The following is a 23,780-nucleotide window of genomic DNA, read 5'->3' on the forward strand; positions in this document are numbered from 1 at the left end:
TTTCCTAGCCTCACACTGTGCTCATAGCAGAGTAGCCTGTTCCGGGTAGGAGATGGACTGCTGATAGGCCGGTAGCCGGGCTCTGCTAGCATCTCTGCGCCGGCGGAAGGCCAGAAATTCCTCCCGAAGGGCAGCACAACGGGCCTCAGGGCCAGAAGCATGACCTGTGTTCAGGAGGCAGCTCTCCTCTAGGGTCTTCGCACCTTCAAAGGGAAGGCAGGACAATGTGAGCCGAGATGCATTACAGTGACTAATTGGGTGAAGGGCTCAGGCCTGAGGCTCCAAAGGCCCTTTGCACGCAGTGAGCCTGGGGAGCAAGAGACACTCCAGGGCAGGGAGCCCGGGACTCAGGAACTGACTGACCAGCTCACAACACGGGACAAGAAGTGTGGGACAGTGCAGCCGGCTAGGAAGTTTACCTACCTAACTCTGGCTCAAGTTCAGGGCGGGACCGAGAGCCGGGCAAGCCCTGGTTCCAAGTCTCCAGCAGCTCCATGTCCCCGGGGAATTCTGAGTCCCATTCGTAGTTCTCATCCACAGACGTGTTCCGCCTGTTGGGACAGGAGGAAAGCGTTAGCAGAGAAACAGAGGGCAGCCCGCAAAGTATGAACCCAGGCTCCTCTAAATTAGATTGAGCTTCCTCGACCTCAGCAGAGCTTCTAAGAGGAGTCGTCTGGTCTCCGAGTGGGAGCAGAACGTGGAAGGTGAAGAGCGTAGGCAGGTGGGGGCGGAGCAGGGGAGAGACCTGGACTGACAGGTAGGATGGAGGGCCAGGCAAAGATGGGTAGCTATTGCCTTTACCTTTTGCTGACTGTCACCACATGTTCCCTTCGGGGCCACCTCTCAGGGCCGCTGGCCCAGCTGCTGGTGTCTCCTGGAGCCGGACTGAGGTAGCTTCCCCCTGCAGAAGGGGCTGTGGAGGGGGGCCGCAGGAAGGAAGCACTTCCTCTCCCACTGCTCTGGCTAGTGAGGCTACCACGAGGGGCGGCAGGGAGAAGCCCCGGCAACACCCGCTCCCTCAGTGTCCAGTCAGTCAGAGCTGTGTAAGGGTGCTCTGAGGAGGCCCCCACCCCAGTTATTGTCCTAGGAAGCACTGCCCTGAGGTTTGTGGGAGGTGAGTCAGGCGGCGGAAGGAAAGATGAAGAAGCACAGGGCTCCGTGAAATTTGGAGGTGGAGCAGGTGTAGGCTCCTCCAGAGGTGGCCAGTCCCCGTCTACATTCATCTCCCGGAAGAAGGGTAGGCTCAGGTACTGGAGCAGGGGTCCTGGACCTGGGAGGGGGGCTGCAGGAGGCGGCCCCACAGGGCTGATGTCTGCAATGCAGAGGGGCTGTGGTACCCCACTGGGGCTGCTACTGCTACAGTCAAAGGGCTGGGCCACGCATTTGGCTGAGGTCTGAGGTTCTGCCTGCTCCAGACATAACTTTTCTTGTGGAGGGGCCACAGTGGGTCCCATCACAAAGCGGCCATCTGGGCCCCGGCAAATGGGCTCCAGTGGCAAGGGTCCACAACCAATTGGAGAATCCGGGTGGGGGCTAGGAGGTCGGGCAGGCTCCCCCCAGAGCAGACTCTGTCGTAGGCTGGAGACTGGGGAGCCCTGGAGCTTCAACTTGGCCACGCTGTCGGGGCTGCCTGAGCCAGGAGCAGAGCTAAGGAAAGAGAAGATACGGGTCTGGCCTTGCAAGGTTTGTTGCACAACAGAGCAGAGCTACGGCCAGCAAGCAAGGGCAGCGACAGGTGGTGGGGGTGGAAGGGAAATAAGGTGGGACTAGTCCCCAAGCCAGGGCCAACATGCTTCTAGTCTCATTTCCCTCTATTTTTTTCTAATTCCTTCTGAAGGTACAACAGAGGAAGCGACGGGGAGGCAGAAGGAAGCCAAAGAAGTCAAGGGACTTACTGCGTGCCTGACTTCCTCGGTGTGGAGAAGATCAGGGGTGGATCTGTAAAGACACAAGAGCCACAGGTGATCCAGGTAAAGTTCTGCCCAAGCTCCAGGGATATAACCCTCAACCGCATTCCCATCCAACTGGGAAAAGGGTACGTAAGGGCCAGGTACCAGATCGGAAGAATGCCGCACCAAGACCATGTAAAAGAAAATGGCGGGGGACAAACTGCTCTCCCAGGAAGTAACATCTGGCTGATGGGCAGCCCTTCAAGTGACCAAGGAGTACTCAGGACCCTAGTGATGAGGATGGAGGAGTGAGGGCACCCTGGGCCTGGGGAAGAGAGGGATGGCACCTACCCTGGCGCAGGCGTTTTCTGTGGCGGCGGGCAGCCCTGCGCCGATTCATGAAGCAGGCAGCCAGGATGCTCACAAGGACTGCCACGCCCAAGAAGCAGACCCCACCCACAACACCAGCTAATACAGGCTGGGGCAGGAGACCTGGTAGCTGTGTTCGTGAGGGGTACACCTCCAGGCCTGGGCAAAGGGACAGGAAAGAGGCTCAGAGGAGTGTGTATCGCCATATAACCTCCAGCAACTCCCCCTCCCACTGGGTTCTCACCAGAGGTGGAGATGTTGGCTATGTTGCTGGGACCACTGACATAGTCATCAGCGAATGCCGCGAGGCGGAACTCATAGAGAGCATCCTGGGGATGAGAGGTGGAGGGCCATGAAGCGGATCAGGGCCAGCACTGCCCGCCACAGTCCCTTTTGTGAAGACTGCAGTCAGAGGTAAGAATGAGGTAGGACAGGGGGTGAAAATGGCCAAGTCAGGATGAGAAGACAGGATTAGGGAAGAAGAGGACACTGTCAAGTCACCAGGAGGACCCTCTCACTCTGCACACACCTTGATGAGGCCAGGCACCAGCAGCTGGATTTCTGTGCCTGCCACAGCTTGGTCCAATATCTCCCAGTCTTGGGAGCCTTGCCGTCCTTCCAGGACATAACCATCTAGTCTTTTAGGGATGAGTTCCGGGGGATCCCAATGCAGCAGTACCCCCCGGGGTGTCCGCACTGCCACCAAACCTCTAGGAGGGGACAGAGGAGGTGGCATCTCGGTTGGAGGAAGCCTGGAGGCAGCTGGTGTGGTAGGAAGCCCTGGATGGGACATACAGACAAATGAGGGATAAGAATCTCAGAATCCTTCATTCATTCTGCCCCTTCCCTACCTTCCCCAACTCCAAGAACCCACACTTTCTGCCACAGCCTTTTTGTACCCTCTCTGGACTCCAAGCTGCTCAGCATCTCTGCCCCATCTCCACCCCAGGTCCTCCCCATCCTTTTTCTGTGCAGTGCAAGGATGGGGACCCCTTACCTTCTGGTATAGACAAGACAATCTCGCTGAAGGGCCCACTGCCCAGCTTATTCTGAGCAAGGACACTGAACTGGTATTGAGTGTGGGGTTGCAGCCCTGGCACTAGGAGGTATGTAGCCCCCATAGGCACAGCCATAGAGACCCAGTCATGGTGGGCTCGGTCAGGACGTTTGGCCCTGGGGAATATAGGGAAATCTCATCAGCAAGGAAGATCAGGATGGTGTGGGCTTCAAAGAGCTGACCTCACCCCTCTGCTCAAGCACCAAAGTCTCAGGACCTTGGCCCCGAATATTAAGAATCTATGAAAACAAAAGACAGCAGAGCTAGCGTGTGGCCAGGCACAGAGGGATGGAAGGAAGGGCAGAGGGCCAGGTAGATCCAGGGTGAAGTCAGGGACAGGTCACTCACAGTGGGGTGTACCAGACACTGAATCTCTGCAGATAGCCACCATCAAAGCCAGGCTCCCAAGAGACATTGGCACCCTTGGGTAAAGGTACCACAGACACATTGGTGACGACATGGGGGCTGGTGCCTGGGTAGGGGGAATGGAGGGAGGGATGCTGATCAGGACCCTGAAGTAGGGTAAATAAAGAGTAAATCGGAGGTTCGTCCTCCACCCATGCATGACCCTGGGGGAATCCCATCCCCACAAATCCCCACCTAGACCTCCCAAGAACAATACCTCCATCTCCTGTTTCACACGGCTCCCCCAGCCCCAGCCCCATCCCAGAACACTAACCTAGCACATAGACATTGGTAGAAGCGGCCACTTGGGCTACAGAGTTGCTGGCACGGCATTCCCATTGTCCATGGGCCTCCTTGGTCAGGGGTCGAAGGATGAGGCTGCTGTTGCTGTCCACCTGGGCCTGGCCCTGCAGCCCCTGGCCCACCTACAGAACCACTGGTGAGCCCTAAGGACACATGCAGCCACCCCTCACCAAGGGGGCCGGCCACTCATCTTCCAGGTAACAATCTGATCCCTCTCCACCTTGCCTCTGACAGCCTGTACCTTCACATGTCCTCCTTTCCAAAAATACAACCAGGGGAAGGGCAGGCATGGACCCAGGTGGAGCCAAGTCGGGACTCAGGAGCCTTACCTTGGCCCAAGACACAGTAGGAGGAGGGTCTCCTCGGGCGGAGCAGGGGATGAGTAACTCTCTCCCCACTTCTTGGAAATACTCTTCCTTGGGCTGGTCTACAAAAGCCGGGGGAGCCTGCAGGCCAGATCTGTATCGGGAGGGGCCTCTTTCACAGCCCCTCTCTCGTCTCTCAGCTCGGGTGCCCCCCCAGACTCCTGCCATGCTGTCTTAGTCTCTAACTTATTCTCCATCTCTCAGTTCTTTGCTCCCAATGGGTAGGACTGAAAGGCAATGGTGGGCTAGGGCCAGACTCTCTGAGATAGGTGAGTCTCTACAGATCATCTTCCCTCTCTCCCTCCCTTCCTTCCCTGTCCCCTTTCCTCCATTCCCTGTAGAACTCCTGCAAGGGAGGCAGAAGGCTTGAGATTAGACAGATATCTCATTTTGTGAATGTGTACGTGACTGATGTCCCACTGCCCAGTCTAATGTGTGCGTTGTCTGCTGGCTGTTGCTATGGCCACCACAAGAAACAGACTTAGGAGCCCCTCCCACACCTGTCTGCCTGTCTCCACCCTCTGAACATGGCTTAGAATGTATATTTTCAGCCACCCAGCCACACCCAGCAGGTTGGCTGTGACCTCACCTTGAGCAGCACTCGGGTCACGGAGGAGGGTCCGGCAGTACCAAGGCTGTTGTAGGGGGTACAGGAGTATTCTCCCAAGGCATCCTCATTCCCCAGGGCAATGATGAGTGAGCCCTCTGGGCCCTGCGACCAGCCAGGGAACTAGAGGGCAGAAGAAATGAAAAGTAGAGAGAAACTCGAGAGGCAAAGCTGGGGTGGAGAGAGGCAACTCAAGAGAGGAAGAAATATGGGCAAGTCTCTTGTGGAAAGCCAATCCATCAGCTCTAGGTCTTGGCCTGACCCTCTGTCTGGACTCTAGACCTCCACTTCTCTCTCCTGTCAGGGGCTATTATCAGTGGGTGTGAGACTGCACAGCGCAACTTCACGGTGCCACTCCCTTCACAGATAATAGCGGAGAATAGCGTGGACAGCATGCCTAGAGTCGGCGGGGTTCCCTGCCTGGTTGTCCTCCCCGCACTGCGTTGCTAAACTCTGCATCTCCTACCCCAAATCCTGTTCTATAAGAAATCCCACCCCACCCCCAGTCTCCTGAATGAAGTGCGGCCCCTCACTCTGTATTTAAATCCTGGTCCATCATTCCGGTCTGAGTGCTAAAGCCTGTTTTCAGGTCCTCTCTAGCTCAGGCCCCACAACCCCTTACCCGAACTCTCTCTTAACCACCTTCCAGCTGCCCCTTCCAAACCCTTACTCACAGCCCTGATGCCACATCACCGCCACCAAACCCCACTGCTGCTATTGCCTCAAGATTTTTATAAACTTTCAACAAAAAATTTACCGAAATTGTTGTAAAAGTTGTAAAAAGCCCCAGGGACACTGTGCCGAAAAGACGCAAAGCCTCAAAGAATTTACAGTCTCCTCAGACAAACAAAAGATCTCAATCAGCTTGGAATGAGGTCATATGAAGTTGGCGTGCAGTTTTTCCTTAAGACCCAACCTGTCTTTCTAGCTCTTTCTACACCACTCAAGTCCCTACAGGTGCTCGCAGCTGCTCCCATGTCACTGCGCCATCCGCCGTCCCTTCAACACACTATCCGATACCCTGCCTCTCTGACATGGTTTCTGCATGGAATGACAGCCCACTTTTCAAGATCGATCACCAAAGTCCCCGAATTTGTTACTGCTCCCTCCTCAACTGGACCTAAAAGCAACAAAGCCTTGTTCCTTCTCTGGCCTCCCAGGACAGTCTCTGTCACTGTTCTAGCCCCAAGGTAATGCTCTAGGGATGGATACTTCTTTGTTACACCCCAACACGGTATCTGGTAAGAAGCATGTTTCCCAACCACAGCACTGAATTACACTTAGCCACCCACTGGACTCGGCCATCGGAACATCGCATCACCCGGCTAGGACCTTCCTTCCCCTGCCCCCGGTCTGTACCTTGTCCAGCTGCAAGGCCTGCCCATCTTTGGTCCAGGTAACAAACAGCAGTGGGGGATTAGCACGAACTGGACACTGGATCAGCCCCCGCATGCCAATGGGCAGGGGTGTCTCGGGAGGCATGTCTGTTACCCGTGCTGGGTCTGAAAGGACGCAGAGACAAGTTGGGGGACAGGGGCTTAGACCTGTCTCGGGGGTAGGGGTGGGAGCGGGGTTGGGAGCGGAGGCTCAGACTTACAGAGCACAGTGAGATAGGCCGAAGCGGAGGGTGGGTGCGGAAAGCCATTGCTGGGCACACAAGTATAGTGGCCAGCATCGTCGGGCTGAGCGGCCTGGAGCCACAGGCTGCCGTCTACCAGGATCCGAACTCGAGACTGTAGGCGGCTGCAAAGTTGTTGGTATGTGTGAGGAGGAGCCCGGGCCTCGCCCAAACAGGAAGTCCCTCACATACTATTCGTCAGTCCCCTGTCTCCAGCACCCAAGGGTTAGGTTACCCTACCTAATGTGGAAGACATTGATGCCATCCTGGAACCAGCTGTAGGTGAGGTTAGCAGGGTATGCCTCAGCCTTGCAAGCCAAAGAAACATCCCGGGAGGCATTGACCGTAGTGTTGTTGGGGGGCACCACGATGACAGGCGGCCCTATGGGAAACACAAAGCAGAGAGATGACCTCAGCTCCTCATCTTCCCGGCACCCTCGGGGCACTTCTGGCTCTGCCCTCTGTAACAGAGGATAAGTTGCTGTCTGGCCTTGAGGGCTTGAAGCGGAAGCTGTGACTGAAAACCCATCCTACTCCAGAGGCTGCTCCCTACTCCAAGGTGGCCTTGTTTCACGAGAAGTGACAGGTAACCCTAGTTACCCTATTTTCCTCTGCTTGGAAACTATATGCGAAGGAGGGTCAGTTTTAACCCTTTCATTTACTCTTTCTGTCCCTTTCTGTCCCTGTCACATCCATGTCTCCCACATAGGTACCCATCCGTCACCAAAGATGCTGTGACGACGCCAGGATCCAGACTCCCATGTCACCTCAACACTAATGGCCATTTATGCGGAAAGGAAACTTTTACCCCAATGCCTTCCTACCCATAACCCCCTTCTGTCCACCTACTTTTCCATATGTCATCGTCACCTGGCCAGTCTGGGCAGCTGGCTATCCCCATGCCAGGCTGATTCTGTTTTGTTCCTAGGGAATCCGAGGTCCAGAATGCCAGTCCAACCTAATCACACACGTTCTGCAACATTGTCTCTAGCTACCATGCCCCATTGCCTTCTCCATTGCTGGGCCCACACACACAGCCTGTTAGTAACAAGTGGGAAATGACCTGCGCAAGTGAGCACGCACACACATACACAGCACCTGCCATAGCCTGCGAGCATAGCCCTCTGCTGGCTCATCTATGGAGCCCCCACAAGAACCAGTGCGCTAAGAAGATTATCTTTCTGCTTTGGCAGATGAAGTGAGGTTTCAGAGGCAGGCACATTATGAGGTAACTCGCCCCAGATCAAAGAGGGAGGCAAGACTTCTCCTTGGGCCTTCCTGATGCCAGGGTCTCTGTCCTTTAACTGTGACCCAGAACTGCCCTTGTCAAGCAGCAAAGACAATGGCACTTCAGTGGATCACAGATTGATCTGTTTCCCCTCCAGGAAGCCAGGTGTTATGAAGATGGATTCCTGCCTCACACAGCTCCTTTCCCTCTTCTTCTCAGTCAAGCTGAGCACACGTGACTATGCGTCACTTTCTGTGCTTGTCAAAGTCCAGAGAGGTAGGTATGAACCTCTTTTTCAAGATAACACTAGCACCCATGTTCTCCACTCTAATACACCGCTGGGCACTAAAATGCCCATTTCTTCATCCTTTCTCTCACTCTACAGGGGCCCCTTCCTCAGATCTGAGCCTCCTCCCCATCTGCTGTGTGCTTCCCCACAACACAGGTCATGTCTTCTCACATAGGTGGCCCGTGTCCCCAGCCCTCCCACCAAAGAGCACCTAGCACCAGCAGTTGTGTGGTATGGGTGACGCTTCCCTCTGTGCTGGAGGCTTGGCAGGTGTAGTCTCCAGTGCTGCCTCGCTGCACCCGGCGGATCCACAGTGTCCCGTTCTGCACCTAAGTAATGAGCCTAAGTAAGGCCCTTCCGGTTTGGTCAGCCTCACACCCTGCACTTCCAGGGATGGCCAGCAGAGGGAGGCAGCACCCCAGCTCAGGGAAGCCAATGACCAGCCCCTCCCTCCAACCCATCTCCCCGTTTGGCTTCGGCGCTTCTCCTGCCCGCTCAATTTTGCCCTCCCACTCCGGGAGGCCCACTCACTTGCACCTGACCCTGGCCCTTGCCAAGGTCCTGTCCTCGGAATTTCCAAGTCACATAAGGCTGGGGGCTGCCCCGGGCCACACAACGCAAGGTAACAGCCTCCAGTTCCTTCACCTCCAGTACTAAGGGAGGAGTCTCCTGGAACTGAGGGGGCGCTGTGAGGGAAAGAGGCGTCAGCGGCTGCCAGAAAGGCTATCAGCCCACAAAGCAGTATTCAAAAGCCAGGGAGACCTGTCTCAGAGCAGTTGCCTGCCTGGGTACATGAGAATACTAGCCCAGGGACACCTGTCTGCTGTACCAGGGACATAGGACCATCCCAACACTGGCTGCATGTCCAGAGCTAGGGGAGAGTCACGTGTGGGTCTTAGACTCATCTCCAGCCACTCATTGGTGGCACATGCTGCCTCTCTACCTGATTCTCTGTCTCCATGTCACCTAGGAAATGGGAATAGTTACAACTGTCTCCCGAATAGTGCTGAGGAGGAAGCAAGGTCCTGGATGAAAAGAGCCATGAATGGGTGAGCTGTATCACTCAGAACCCAATACATTATAACCAAGACCCAAGGAGTAGAAGTTTTCCTGACTCAGAGCCTAGAGGCTGACTGGGTTTTCTTTGAAGAACTGAAGCGGGGAAAAGGAGCAGGGGGTAAGAAGCAAGCTCTACATGAGCAAACACAGTGAGCAGACGCCAGGATGGGCAGGGCATCAGCGATGCCATGCGCTGGGACAGACAGAGCTCCCTCTTCTCCTTCACCACCAGGGGTCCCATCACCCCCCTCCCTCCCTGCACCACCTGCTCCCCAGCTTCATACAATTGACTGTCAGGTGCACCCAGGAGCCGTTGGCAAAATCCTGTTCAGGGCTGTGTTGGTCCAGGAAGAGCACACGACACTCGTACCAGCCCTGGTCTTCCACCCGGAGCCCGTCAATCTGGAGAGATGCTCCTGTCTGCAGTCGGACTCGTCCTGTGAGGAGGGAAGTCCTAAATCAAGGGTGGTGAAGAAAGGGACTCTGCAGGGGCCCCCACCTGCATCCCGGTCCTGTTCACACAGGCCATTCCCAGAGGTTGGAGAACAGCCTAGGCCTGTTATCCAAGAGTGAGGGTCTGCAGAGGAACAAATGGGATTGTGATCACTGAGGACAGATTGCTATGTGTAATCCTTCCGACTACTCCTGCCTTTCAATAGCTGAGACCCAGACCAGAAAAATTCAAGGCATAGCAAGTGGAGAGAATGCTACCCTCAAATATTCCGGACTTCTCAGACTGTTAGGAGACCGAGTGAAGAGCCAGTGTTTGGTCTCCCCTGGACTCCTAGAAGATCCACCATCCCTGATTCCCTTTATAAGATCAAGATAGAAGTCCTCTGGGAGTACTCCTGCTTTTAGACGACTCTGTCCCTGGAATCCCCAGCAGTGTTTGGCCCTCCCAGGGACCCAGACCTCGCCTGCCAAAGCCCGTAATCCCTCGGAGCTATTATCAGTGGCCTAAGCGCCTTAGAGTGGCCGGAGTCCAGCCCAGCCAGGCAGTGGTGTCAGCAGCCTTCCCGGCCCATCCATCCCGTCCACACCCCAGCCGACTGACCACATGCGGCCCCACAAAGCCACACACCCCAGCGCACAATGACACCTCATTCCTGCCAGGTCAGCACCCACAGCATACCCACAGCACCAGGCTGACTGCGATGCCCACCGAACCCCTCTGTACCCTCCTCTGAGGGAACCCTGCACTCTGACACCATTACGATGCCCCTAGCAGGGCAGCAGAAGTGAGAAGGGCACATGCTTGGCAGCCCCAGCCCCAAATACCCAGGCATGAATCCAGCTCAGCTGCATGCTCCTTGGGGCAAGTTACTCGACCTGTCAATTCCAGTTTCCTCATCAGTAAAAACTGAGAAAGGGAAAAATTGGGATGAGGTGGAAAGCAAGAGATAAAGCGGAGATAACGATAATCGTACCTGGCATCACCAGATGCTCAAATAAAGGCTGTGAAACCAATGAATAAGATGCAGACTTGAAATCAGGAGTCGACCCTCAGTCTTGGCCCCATCCGTCATCTGATAAAGTATCTCCTCCCTTTCCTCTTCCATGCCCAGTGAACTACCATCACACACCAGGTTGCCCTCTGGGGAGCCAGGCACAACCTGGATCCCTCCGTCATCCTCTGTCATATACTTCTTCGTTACATCTTTCAAATCCTACCTCCTAAGTATTAGTCTTTCCCTCTCTGCCTCCTTCCACCTTGAAGCCTGCAGCCTCTCACCTGGGTTGTCCAGCTGCTTCATCCCCCTGCACTTACCAGGTGCCCATCCCCACTTGACCTTTGCTGGGAACAAATGGGATTTCCTAAAATTCAGAGGACAGGCAAATGCAGCTCCCAGGTGGTGCTTTCGGAGTCCTGCCTATCCCAACCCTCCCTGGCAGGAGCAATCCTGCAGCTGCTGCAAGGCCCACTCTCTCCAAGCAGCTTCCACTCTACCCTAGGGTGGCCTATCTGAAGTAGAAACTCAGCCTGTATGCCCTTGGATGCCACTGGAAAGATGAGAGCCATAGGATCTAGGGTGGCTAGTGAGCTTTTTCCCTTCTAACAGCTGGTCCCCGGGGCAAGGATTCTTTAGAATGGGTGAACCCGCTTATAGGTCTAGGTGTATAATCCCCGCCCAGGAGATAAAAATGGATCTAGCAGGTAGATATTTAACATAAGAATACCCTTCCCCAAACCTTCAGGAGTCCTGTCGCTCTCACGTGCCAGGCCACCAAGCCCAGCAGATCCCAGACTGCAGCTTCTTCCAATGCCCCACAGGATAGAACTTTTCATTATGGTGATCGCTGAGTTCCAGAGCAAAGGAAGAAAGGCTGAGTGCTGAAGCTGAGCCACGTAATATTAGACAGTCGCCATATTTAATCCTCCCCCAAAATCCATTATTGATAAAGGAACTAATGTCAAACTGCTTTCCAAAATTACATAGCTGTTAGGAGATGGAGCCAGGTCTCCCCAGTCGGTGAGCTTTCCACTGAACGCCAACATTAGAATCAAATAGCGTTCAGGGCACTGAACATAATCTTCGACTTCACTTAAGAAATGTTAGCCGCTAATGACTAATAGTCCTGATGTCTGTTATCCAGGATATTCAGTGCGGCATGTTGTACAAACTAACCTCCCTAGGAGGTCCAGACTGCTGGGCTGCCGTGTTTCAGAACAAGGTAACCAGAGTCCAGTCCTGTAACTTCCTGTCTCCTGGGCCCACTTCCGACAGGCCTGCCCTCCTCCTGCATGACCAAACCTAACTGACTTCAGATGTGCCTACACAGTTCTGAGTCTGCTCTCTCGGGCTCTGCAGAGGCAAGAAACCCACAGTAAAATTAACCATGAACATGGACAGGTGTATGTTCATGCAGAAGTCCTGGCAAGACGCATCGAGGCAGCCGGCTTAGAAGGATCAAAGGCAGAAAGGGGGGATTATGAGAGTGAGTTCGGGCCTTCCAGATGGACAGTCAGAAGGGATTTGTCAAGCAACTCAGCAAGGTCAGGAAACACAAGTCCCTTCTCCTCTGCCGGGCATCCCAGAAACACAGCACGAGAGTCAAGGGCCAAGAGCCAGTCTCCCTGACTGACTCAGTCTAATATCCGTCCCAGGAAACCTGAGTCCAGATTGCCTTTCCCCAGTCTGGTCTGCTTCACACCACCCAGGTGCTATGCTAAATACTTTACAGAAACGACCTTAATCTATTAGTTCTAGATCATTCTATACCCCCTTTTACCACTCCTGTACTAGTTTATACATCTAGGCTCCTCTACTTGGCAGCTTCCAGAACCCTCCAAAACCAGTTCTCCCTTCCGTGTGGTTCCCAAAGCTACAATCTCTCTTGTGATTCCTTCCACATTCTAGGCCACCGGCCTCATGCCGTCCCAGGCCACATCTCCCCTCCACTTGCCCACAGGGTTTATGACAGAACAGCATTGTCCTCAGCAACCTCCACCTCCTGTTGCTTAGCAACCGCAATTGTGAATCCCCTGCACAAAGGCCGAGAGGCCCCCCTCTTCAGTACTGCAAAGCAATAAAGGGTTAATGGGCTCAGAGGCCTCCCCTCTGGGGTCTTCACCAGAGCAGGACCCATGTGGCTGGCCAGGAGCTCCAGGCCACTCAGGGGCCAGACGGGAACAAAGGGTCGAGGTAAGAAGAAAACTGAAAGGCCGGTAACTCACAGCCTTTAGACCTGGAGAAACCCCACAGGTAGACAGGGAAGCAGGCCATCTCGTGGCTCATCTGTCTAGGGACCAACAAACAATACCAAGCGATCACTGCAGCAAATATCCGAGTTTTACGTCTCCCAGGTGGAGTCCCAGGGAAAGCCCTTCCCACCTCACCTCTCCCCCACCCCTGCCTTGTCTCTGCCTGGTGATAATTTGAATTTGTCCAGCCTCAGCCCTGCAGCCAAAGCCCCCTGGGCACAGGCAGGCACAGACAGGGAGGCTGGCTGTGCCTGTGCTGTTTCTCTCTACTTGTGCTAATTGAGGCCCACTTTCATTAAGTCCCCAGGGCTTGTGTAGACACACGCACACTCCCAGCTAGGCTGTTTGCCAATAACTGCCCCCAGTTTGAAAATAAACTCTCTTCGGCAGGCACCTGCCAGCACCTCCTCCCCTCAGCTCAGCCAGCCCGTGACAAGAGCCCAACCAATCCCAGGTTTTCCCTCAGGATTCAAACCGAAGTCAGAAAAGATACCCCATCAGCATCAATCCAGGTGGCCTTTTCCGGGTTTCACTTCTGAAAAGGAAGCACCAAGGATCGCTCTTGCCCAGGACCCCAGACCCATCCTCCTACCGGTCCTCCGAGACCTTCCAGTGAACCACTCAGATTAAGGCTCCATCCAGGATTAGATACAAGCTGGGGTGCGGTAGGAAAGAGGTCCTTCTTCTACTGGGAGGGGGGTCTACACAGTATGGCTCCACCGGAGCCTCCGCAAGCAGTGACCCAGTCAATCCTCTAGCATAGGCCTATGCCTAGACCTTTGGGGAACTGAACTGGAGCCTACCCCGGCAACCCCCGCCTGTGTTCATATTCTCTGCTACTCAGAATCAGACTATGTTCCTCATACCCAAAGAGCCCACATCCCTACCCAACTCTGCTGTTCCTTCAGCCCACTCCCCCGAAAAGCCTGGCCCCTCTAAACTGGCATCCCGGACAGTAGGGAAGACACAGAGCAGCAGGTCGACAGACCAGCATAGAGCTAAGTGGGGAAACTACAGAAGATCAAGATGGAGTCTGGAAGGTTGCGTGAGATGAGGATAGAACAATTAGCAAGTTAGGATGGATACCTGGGACAGGACTGCAGGATCTCCCGTGCAACACGCCGCGCATAACTAAAAGAGCAAAGCTCTAATGTGTGCATGCATCATGTGCAAATAAATGAATCCTTCAATGAATTAGCACTACTGGGGTGCAGGGCCATGCTTGCTAAAAGCAATTAGGGCAGCTGAGCAGGAGATGCGATTGGAGAGGGCCCAGAGCAGCCTACTCAGCCCTCCTTTGTTGGTGACACTCCCCCCTCCCACTTAAGGACAACTCTTACCCACATAATCGGGGTCAATTCGGGGAGAGTAGAGGCCGAACTGGATGAAGATGGGAAGCAGGAATCCAAAGCGCAGCCACTCGATGACATGCAGAGGGGGACGGCCAGTTGGAGGCAGCAAGTCACAGCCCAGAACTGCACTCTCCCCAGCCCGGCCCACCACAGAGACCACCTCAGGCTTCCTTCGACCTAACAAGGTGGGGTAGCATGAGGGAACAGCAAGGGATCAAGATGAGATATGGATGGGGAGGCTCCATCAACATCTCTCTGGTTTCCTTAAGACTTTGCACGACAGGAGGAACCCCCAACCTCTCTGAGCCAGCCCTAGCCCCTCTCCTACACTCACAGTTAACCCCTTAGTGGAAAGTCACATCCCAGGGTAACAGAGTCAGTGATCCCCGGGGGTCTGGCTCACCGTCAGCCCCCTGGCTGATGACCAGGCTGAGGATGGTCAGACTGAGACACCAAATCATAGCCCAGCTGGCCTGCTCACCCGGCCCCTCCTATCCAAAGGAGCCTAGATGGAGGGGCCGGAAGGATGTCTGCTGCTCAGCAATCCCAGAGAGCATCGGTCCTTCTGATCCGCCTCAGGCAACCAGTTTCGGCTCCCACTCTTCCAGTTAATGCCTAGCTCGCGCAACACCTGAGGGAGCAGTTCCAGTCTGGAGAGCCACCAGATCTAAATGCAAAATATAAGGCAACATAAGAGTTGGTCAGTGGAGGAGACCAGAAGAAAACCCTGTTAGAGCAAGGTGCCGGGAAGAAGAAGGCATCGAGGAAAGGAAGGGATCTACACAGAGACCAGAGATCTTTGGAGTTGTACTGCTGGGGACCAACTCTTCAGCCTCACTCCTGCCAGACTCTCCCACAGCTAGACTCTCCTAGCTCCCAAACCGGAGATCCTGAATCCCTGAGGATTCACTAGAGAACAAGAGAGCACTGTCTGGTTGAGACTACATGGGTAAGGGAGCAGATCCTAGAAAAAGCAAGGGAATTCTGGGAATGCCTGGCAAGTGATACACCGCTGTTAGCAAAGTAAGCAAAGGGAACTAAGGATTCTCACACATGGGAAGTCCTGGAGAGGAGAGGCATCGTCCACTAGCCTCCCTGCCCTTCTGCCCTTTCTCCTGATGCCAACAAGGGAACAGATGACATGATGGGACCATTATTCACCACTGCCACCCCGTGTGACCAGTAAGGACCCTAAGGATCTTGCTTGGAAGCAGACAGCTAATCAAGAGCAAGTCTCAGGTAGGCTCTAACCCCTGTAGAGAATGCTCCACAGAGTGCCCACATCCAATTCTTCACCCCATTTCCCACCCTCTGGGTGGCACCCTGGAGCCTGAAGATATTCTCCACTCAGGCAACACTGCTTTTGGCAGGGACTTGGGAGAGGAGGAGCTTGCCTTCCCCACCTGCAGAGGATGGGGAGAGGGGGCAGCATCCTCCAGGTCTGGACAGATCCAGGGTTGGCAGCTGTAGCCACTTTCTTCAAGATGCTGCCAGAGAACCCTCTCTCTGCCAGACACCCCGACTTAGCGCCTCACCCTAATTACTCCCACACACTCCTCTCTAGTATCCTGGGGGTGTGAGGATTTGCCAGGCCCTCCATTCCCTAACCCTAGAGGCATGATCTGAGAGTAACTAAAACTGCTTTTGAGTCCGCAGGATACACAAAATTAGCCCTGGAGCATGGAAGGTAGGCACTCCCAGCAATACCAACTTCTCAGTATCTAAGGACCAAAGGGCCCTGACCTGGGCCTGGCAAACCCAGTGGACTCTGCTCTGAGGCCTCCACCCTCTTGTGGGCCTCACACAATTCAGCACTGTCTGTAAAATACCCTCCACAGGGGCAGTAACACCCCTGTATCACTGACCCCTGGTAATTAGTTCCCATGCCTCTTGCTGCTCCTCTCAGTCAGCTCTCCTGGACTTCCCTGGAAAACCTTCAAATTGTACCATACAGAGGCCATGCTCTTCTAGCTCGGCCAAGAGTCTTGTGACCAAGGCAACCCCAGAACGTACCCCACTTTTCCTGGAATCTTTCCAACTCTGCTCCCCATCCATCCTCTGTCCTTTTGATCTTCCCATCCCATCCAGCAGTCCCTCGTTTCTTCCAGGACTCCCATCCCTGCCATACACTTTTCAGTGTCTGCAAAATTCCAGCTTCTCACACCTGATCTCCAATTGCAGCAGGTCCTCGCTTCAGAGCACCCCTGGCTGGCCTCCTCCAGAATTCCCACTCGCCCTCCCCCTTTTCCCCACCCTGCTCTCCCGGGAATCCCCCACCCCCCAATCCTCCAGGACTCATCCCATAATACACTTCCGATAGCCCACCACAACAATTCTTGTTCCCTCGCATTCTCTGGCTCTTAGAACGCCTCTCTTTTGGAACCCGCCAAGAACTCCCCTACATTACCTCTTACACTCTTCCAGATCTATTGGAACCCCCACTCACCCATCAGTGATTCCACTCCGCTCCCAGAACTACCCTAGTTCTGCTTCCCCAGATAATTTCACTTCTCTCTAGAGCTCCCCCGCTTCCCTCTGGCCCCCACAACTCCTCACTGCTCTCCATGTCCCCTCCGGTACCCCATTTCTACGCCCCAGGACACCCCCACCCTCACCTGCTCTGCACCGCACAGCTCTGCTCTCGCAGCCACACAATAGGGGGCGGACCCGCCTCCCCGCCTCAGATGCCCCGAGCGCCTCCCGTCGCCCTGGAGACCGCCAACCCCCCCCCCCCTCCCGCGGCGTCCAATTGGAGCCCACAGAGGCCGGGCAAGGCGGGCGGGACCCCCGAGCCGCCTGGGAGTTGTAGTTTAGAGACAGAAGGACGCGGTCGCACGTGGGCTCCAGTCGCCCCCTCGTGGAGCTCTATACAACTAAAGGTGGGAAGGCTGATTGCCACTTCCCGCCTCGAGTCAGATGGGCTACTGGGTCAGACCGACCCGGGCACCAAGAGCCACAGAAGCCTACCCCCTTTGCAGGCTGCTTGCATGCCCTTCTTCCTTTATAACTTACCCGTGGCCTTCTCCCCTTTCCGAACAAGCGTGCCACAAAGGAGGCATCGAAGGTTGAAATCTGAGCCAAGGAGCAGAAGCACCTGGGGAAGAGCACTATTCCCCGCCCCCTCCCTGGGGATCCACCCAAGTCCCGGGACCATCTGATCTCCTCTCTGTATCCCCACCCCCACCCATTTCCTTTCGCTGGACTGGAAATACCTGTCTGTATTGGCTAGCTCCCAGCTTTTGCTCAGGCTCCTCCCTTGTGTGTAGCTTGCTGAAGGCTGAGCTAGTTTGGGGCTGCCGGAGCAGCTTCTAGCACCAACGACCTAGAGAAATAAGCCCAGGGGGAAGAAATGACAGGCACCCTGACAACGGAGATTGAAAGAGAAAGAATGAAATATCTGATCCTACACCGAATCCCTTGCAGGGTGCCAAACCCTGGGGTAGATTCATGCTTTGGTTCGTTGCTCCTGTAATCTGCACTGAAACCCCGCGAAGAGAGTGCAGCTCCTTTTGACTAGTAAGAAAACAGCGGCTGGACCAGATGGAGGAACCTGCCCAGTCAAAAGTTCCTACGGAGGCACATTCAGGGCCTGAGATCCAGCCTGGATCGCGGAACCAACCCCCTTGGGACATTTCACCCATAGGCAGAATGTACCTGCCCTCAGAATTTAGTACCTCTCAGCTTGACGCTGTTGTGGGGGTGCCTGCTTGCTGTTTGCTTTCCCACCAGGTTCAGGCAACATTGTCCTGGAACTTCCCAGGGTGTTCCTCCCGAAGCCCTCCCTGAACTGACTGGGTAAATCTCCCACTGAGTGTAACAGGCATGTAGTTAATGACATCGGGGTCGGGAGCAGACCCTGGGGAAAGATTTTAAGCACAACTGAATCACTATCACACCACCCCGAATGCTGCTCATCTAAATCAGATCCCATCGCTGTGTTTGGTCTTCCATCTTTAGTAAGCCTTGAGAGCTGGAACATTCTCCCAGGTGTAAGGGCCTGAGTGTTGGGAGCCACACAAAGAGCTTGGAGCAGGGGAAAGCAGGCTGGGACAGAAACGTGGTCTTTCCCACTGCCCCAACAAGGACCCAGAACTAGCAGCTTTGCTAGTTTGCATAGTAGGCTGCCCTAACAGTTGACAAGATGATTTCATGTTAGTGAACAGAGCCTGAACATAACCGCAAACTATAAGCTCAAAAGGGGAAGTCTTTGATTTCTTGGTTCCTCACCAATTGGAAGGCACTGGCCCCCACCTCTGGTCCAAGAGTTTCATTTCTGCTGTCTTTGGTGGTTTCTGGTAGAAAGATAAGCTAAACTAATTTAATAATAATTAAAAAAATTATTTTTAAATGAGATTTTTAAATGGTTTTCAAATTTTAAAAGTTTACATGTTTATGTTTTTCCTGAATGTTTTTTATTATTGTCATTTTTGTCTGATTGATGTATCTTATGTGTTTGTTTTGTTTTGTTTTTATAAGAAACAAAATCTAGTCCTGTGACTTGTACCCTCCTTACTTCAAAAGTGAAGTAGATTTAAAAAAAAAAAAAAAGGACCATCAGATAACATGAGGCTGACAGCAGAGATAACCCCATATTGCTGTAACCACTGACCTGATGTTTCCACCAATGTACTGGAAAATTATGGCTTTTATTCTGCTACTATAAAACTTCCATAAAACTCAAAAAAAAAAAAAAAAAAAGAGGAATCCCTAAAGGTGAGAACTAAAGATTTTCCTCCCGTTTGTCCTTAAGCCATAGTGACTGCTCCTCTGGGAAAATTTATTCAGCCAACCAGTACTGCCTCTAATGTATCGGCGACTTTGTATATTTCAATTTCTGGATGAGTCTATCAGAAAATCGTGAACCTGGGGAGTCTGTTGGCAATGTGTGCATGAGCCCTGGTCCCCTCACCGTTTAGAGCATGTCTCTCCAGCCTGTTTTCTCAAGCACTCTTTAGTCATAGCATGTAGCATGGCAGTCCCTAGGTGCTATGCTACTTCACATGTGAGCATCTTGGTGTGTGTTTCCTGTCTGGCTAGAATGTCCATTTTCCAGTTTGCATCAACCTATTTCAAACAATGAATAAGAGCATCTTAACATGCTACCGGATTCCTATTCCAGCTTCTGAGTATATACTTTCTTCAAGGTTTAAGCCTTCCTTTTCCAGACCGTTTTGGGCTTTCTCTATTCAGAGATTGGCTCTGAGAAGAAGGGACTCTGCCAGCTCCAGGGAGATTCCTGGACTAAGCCACACAAAGACTATTCATTTCTCTGTTTGCTTTCTGTATGCCAGCTCCTAAGACAAGAGAAAGGGCTGTCCCTCTAGGTGAAAAAATGGACTCCAGGTCGTTTGCCCAGGCCGGCCCTCACCTTACAGTGGCACCTCCTCTGACAGGCATGGAAAGTGTCAGAAGTTGGGGCTACTGACCTTTTTTGAAGACAAGACTGTTCAGTACCTAAAGGAGACCCATTCTCTGTAAGAACTCCAAGAAGCTACACCTGTCTTCCTTTCAAGTATGTGTTCTTTGTGGAACTGAACTGATGGATGCTGGGTAAACACAGTATCCCAGGACACGGGGAAGTGGCAGGGCAAAACCTAGGTTTCCTAAGATCACACCCAGCTCCCTCCTTGGCACATCCTATATCACCTCCACCAATTCATTCATTACTTACACCTGTCCTACTGATCAAGTGGCTTCTCTTGTGCCCTCCCCACTCCCCTGGCAATCAACCAAGTAAAACACCTAAGATGGAACGTTGGGAAAACAATATGATAGGCACATCCGACCCAGGACTACGGAAAGAGCAAGAGTAAAGAGCTGTACATTGACCAAAGATACCAATCGGAAGGCCCAAAACAGAAATCTGTAAGGAAAAAACAGGAAGGCCAACAAAATCAACTCAGACAGGGTTTCTTTCTCTAGCCCTTGACTGTCCTGGAGCTTGATTTGTAGACCAGGCTGGCCTCAGACTCAGAGATCCACCAGCCTCTACCTCCCAAATGCTGGGATTAAAGGTGTGTGCCACCACACCTGGATAAACTATGTCAACCTCAAACAGAAGTCAAGGGTACAGGATCTTGGTAATTGACCCAGTAAGTTGTCACTCCTACCAGGTGAGCAGCAGGACTCAGAGCAGCTGGCATCAGGGAGACAACAGAGGTCACTAAACTCAACTATAACCCAGGGAAGGACTGAGCAGGGGCCTCCGCCACCTCCTTGTGGGGCGGTTTCCATATAGACTTGGTGGGTAGAAGAGTCAAGTAAAGTTACCTGTCAGAATGAGGATGGGGTAGGAGAGCGAGGAGTCTTGGGCACAGCACTTGCATGGAACTCTAAATGAATGGCTGTCACAAGTTCAATCAGGCGAGAACGCCTGCTGTGTAGTTTAGAGTATTGTGAGACTTGGGTTAGTGAAGAATGGGATACACATAGTAAAAACAAACACTTCACTCTAACGGGGTCTTCAGACTCGTTTTCCTGCTCAGAGGCAAGCCTGAGAAGGGACACACGAGGGCTTCAGTAAAGACACGGGGACAGGTAGTGAAGGTGGAAAACAGGTTTTCTCTGGGCTGCTGAGCACAAACAGAAACACCAAGCACACACCGCTCCTGCAGAGGGGTGGGGACTTGACTTTATTGCCAGATGGTGTCTCTCGGGGAATATGGTCCTTTCAGGTGTTTAACCCTGGTCTGCCCTCCCACCTGCCCCCCAGATGATTTCCCTGGAGGCTAAGAGGAGTCAGAGCTCAGAACAGAGGTCCCCAAGGGGTGGTCTGACTGGACTAGGACCAGGTTTCCCCTTCTTCCTCAGTTTAATTCGGTTTCTCTTGAGTTTCCTCACCCTTGACATCTCATAATTTTTCTGGGCTCGAAAGACACAGAGTCCCACAGCTAAAATTACCAAGAGTAAGAGAAGGAGCAAGCCCTTAGCCAGGAGGCAGAACATTGGAGGTTTCTCGGGAGAGCCAGGATCTAGGATAGGAAGAAAGAACAAGAGTTCATTAGAAGAATGATAAAGTTTAGAGGGCAGATGTCTACCTGAAGTGTCTCAGAAAGGCTCTTGGGAGAATAATCGTCTCATATCTTACAGCACATGTCTCTAGAAATACCTATTCTGTGCACAGACGCTTGAGGACTGATATCTGGCCATCAGTCTCAAGCCAAGTACAGAAGAATCCTCTGGGAATCCAGAGCAATTGACAAAGGGAGGGCCCCTCTCTGATCCAATGGCAAGCTTCTACGGGAGAGCATTATGTTCTAGAGTCCAGTGCTCTCCTTAAGAGCCCCGGGCATGGGAGGAGATGGTATCCTCAGTCACAGGACTTGCACAGTCTCAGGAATTGTCTCTAGGGTTCTGGTACCTGCACAGAAGGACCCAACAGGGATGAGACGGGAGCTGGTGCTGCTGATGGGGTTGCTGACCCTACACGTGTAGGAAAGGGCTCTGTCACCGGGCCTCCAGGATGTACTGATGGCAGAGCCTTCACGAGAAGTGTTAGTGCTGTCCTGTGAGGAAAGCCAAGTGTAGGTCACATCCATGCCTGCTCTCTCTACAGAGCACCTCAGGGATACATTACAGGCACCTTCCTCGGAAATCTTAAAGGTCACAGTGACATGGGGCTTTGACAGTCGCCCTAAAAGAGAAAAAACAAAAACAAAACAAACAAACAAAAAACCACAAAGACCCGCTGAACGTTCTGAAGTTGGGTCCGTTTTCCTACATTTCTCAAGCCGTGGGTATTCTAGCTATCCTGAGAGGCCCTTTGCTCATAAAACAAATAAAACCAGATAAAAACAAGCATCTGATTTGTGGTTACGGGGTCCCAGGGAATGTGCTTAGACTGATGTGCACCAGTACTCCTTCTAACTTCACTCTCAGCTTTAGAACCCTCCTTCTTCCAGATTCTCCTCAGTCTTACTGATTGTAAAAAGCATTACCACCCTCCCAAGGGTTTTTACATTTTAGTGGTCTCTCCAAGATCCTAAGTAGATTCAGTAAGGCAGGTAGAAAGAAGAAATGTTGGCTCAAGCGGGGAAGAAATGATTAGTAACCCTCAAACCACACAGGGGAATAAGGAGCTCAAGAGCTATTTATCTAGAGGATGCACAGTCTGCTGGGTGAAAAAGGACCCTTAGATACCCTTGCTATACATGATCCTCATCACTCGCTGCTTTGGGAACCTCTGTGGAAGCAGCCTCAGTACCTAATGGCTCCTTGTTCCAGCTCAGTCTCCCATGGCTGAGCTCAGACACTGGAGCAGAGCACATTAGAGGCGGTCTGCCTTCCAGTTTCAGCCTCTTAAAGCTTACCTCAGCTCCCAATCTCCCATGCTAACCTCAGAAAAGCCAGAATAATAGGAGTCTAAACTCACGGTAGACAAGGAGATCGTAAGACTTCGTGATAGAGAACTGGGATGTCTTCAAGTTGACTTTGGCTTGGTAAAGTCCCGAGTCCTCCCAAGTCAGATTGTTGATATACAGAGAGTAGCTGGACTCCGAGATGTCCACTCGACCCCAGTAGCGAGGATCCATCACCTTGATGCTAGTCGGCTGTCCCTCTTTCCCTGGTACGACTATGGCGAGGTTTTTTTGAGAGATCCAGGTGATGTTCTCAACCTCTTCATTGGGTGGTATTTCCAGAGAGAGACTGATAGACTCTAGAAGAGCTGCAACCACTTCCTCAGGGTCCTCATCATCTCCAGAAAACCCTTTGGCTGAAAAAAGACATATGTAGGCCAGCCGATATCTCTGGGAGACTGAGGCTAGTTGGCATGGTAGCCGTGGCTACTCCTCATCTGAGCACCTTCTCTAGCTCCATGTTCAGTGTGACTCTCTAGCTACCTCTGTAGTTCTATATTTCCACCGCACCCAAGCCGACCAGGAATGGTCCCCATTTATCTCTTCGCCATCCAAAGTTTTCCCTCTTTCCTTGTCCTTCTTGAACTGCAACCCCATCCACGCCCCCCAGATAGTCTCCTCTCTCATCCCTTGGAGATCAGAATGTAAGTTCCTCAAAACTAGGCTGGGATCCAGCTATATCACTCCTGGGTACATGCTCAGTGCAATCTAAGCCAACATAATGCTATGATGCATGCACATCCACGTTTACTGCAGAGCATCATCCCTAAAGGAAGGGTCTTGTTAGCCTAAGGCCAAGTAGAGCCGAGGGGTACAGAGTCTTACACAGCACAGGCAGCTACTCACCTTCTCGAAGCAGCAGAAGGAGTGACCAGAGAAAGGCCCCCATATCAGCAATCCCTGCCTGGGAAGAATGGCTTGGTCAGCTCCACAGGCTGTGGAAAGAGAAGTCGGTATGGGGTTCTCCAAGAAGAATGACTGATTGATATTGACAGGAACAGAGAGGGAAATACTTTGCACTCCAACTTCCTCTGTCCCCATTAAGTTCCTCACTGGCCCTCATGGGACATTTCTCCCCAGTCTAACAGTCAGATGATTTATCCACTGACTCAGATTGCCCATCCCCCAAACTCAGCTCAAGTCTTACTTCTTAATAACAACTTTCTGCTTCCAATTTTC

At 52.9% G+C, this 23,780-nt stretch overlaps 2 protein-coding genes across 3 annotated transcripts; both read right to left on the bottom strand.

Moving 5' to 3' along the window:
- Positions 1-3: 3 nt before the first annotated feature.
- Igsf9 (immunoglobulin superfamily member 9) lies at positions 4-14,705 on the bottom strand. 2 transcript variants are annotated; one of them, XM_038349591.1, is made up of 20 exons: positions 14,648-14,705; positions 14,233-14,421; positions 9,474-9,626; positions 8,662-8,816; positions 8,342-8,459; positions 6,854-6,995; positions 6,593-6,738; positions 6,355-6,449; positions 4,978-5,118; positions 4,353-4,469; positions 3,995-4,145; positions 3,664-3,787; positions 3,256-3,431; positions 2,788-3,038; positions 2,503-2,587; positions 2,241-2,417; positions 1,896-1,938; positions 802-1,647; positions 424-551; positions 4-203 (listed from the first exon to the last, which is right to left on the bottom strand). In XM_038349591.1, exons 1-20 carry the CDS (start codon positions 14,703-14,705, stop codon positions 22-24), a joined length of 3,477 nt encoding a protein of 1,158 aa, XP_038205519.1. In that variant the 3' UTR covers positions 4-21. The 2 variants fall into 2 exon arrangements, with proteins under 2 accessions (XP_038205519.1, XP_038205518.1); XM_038349590.1 differs by having other exon boundaries at positions 6,355-6,497.
- Positions 14,706-20,982: 6,277 nt separating this feature from the next.
- Slamf9 (SLAM family member 9) lies at positions 20,983-23,652 on the bottom strand. Its single transcript, XM_038348519.1, has 4 exons — positions 23,448-23,652; positions 22,616-22,957; positions 21,605-21,877; positions 20,983-21,215 (listed from the first exon to the last, which is right to left on the bottom strand). Exons 1-4 carry the CDS (start codon positions 23,488-23,490, stop codon positions 20,983-20,985), a joined length of 891 nt encoding a protein of 296 aa, XP_038204447.1. The 5' UTR covers positions 23,491-23,652.
- Between the last annotated feature and the right edge of the window lie 128 nt (positions 23,653-23,780).

This window comes from Arvicola amphibius, chromosome 12, assembly GCF_903992535.2.
Source record: "Arvicola amphibius chromosome 12, mArvAmp1.2, whole genome shotgun sequence".
NCBI classification, from domain to species: domain Eukaryota; kingdom Metazoa; phylum Chordata; class Mammalia; order Rodentia; family Cricetidae; genus Arvicola; species Arvicola amphibius.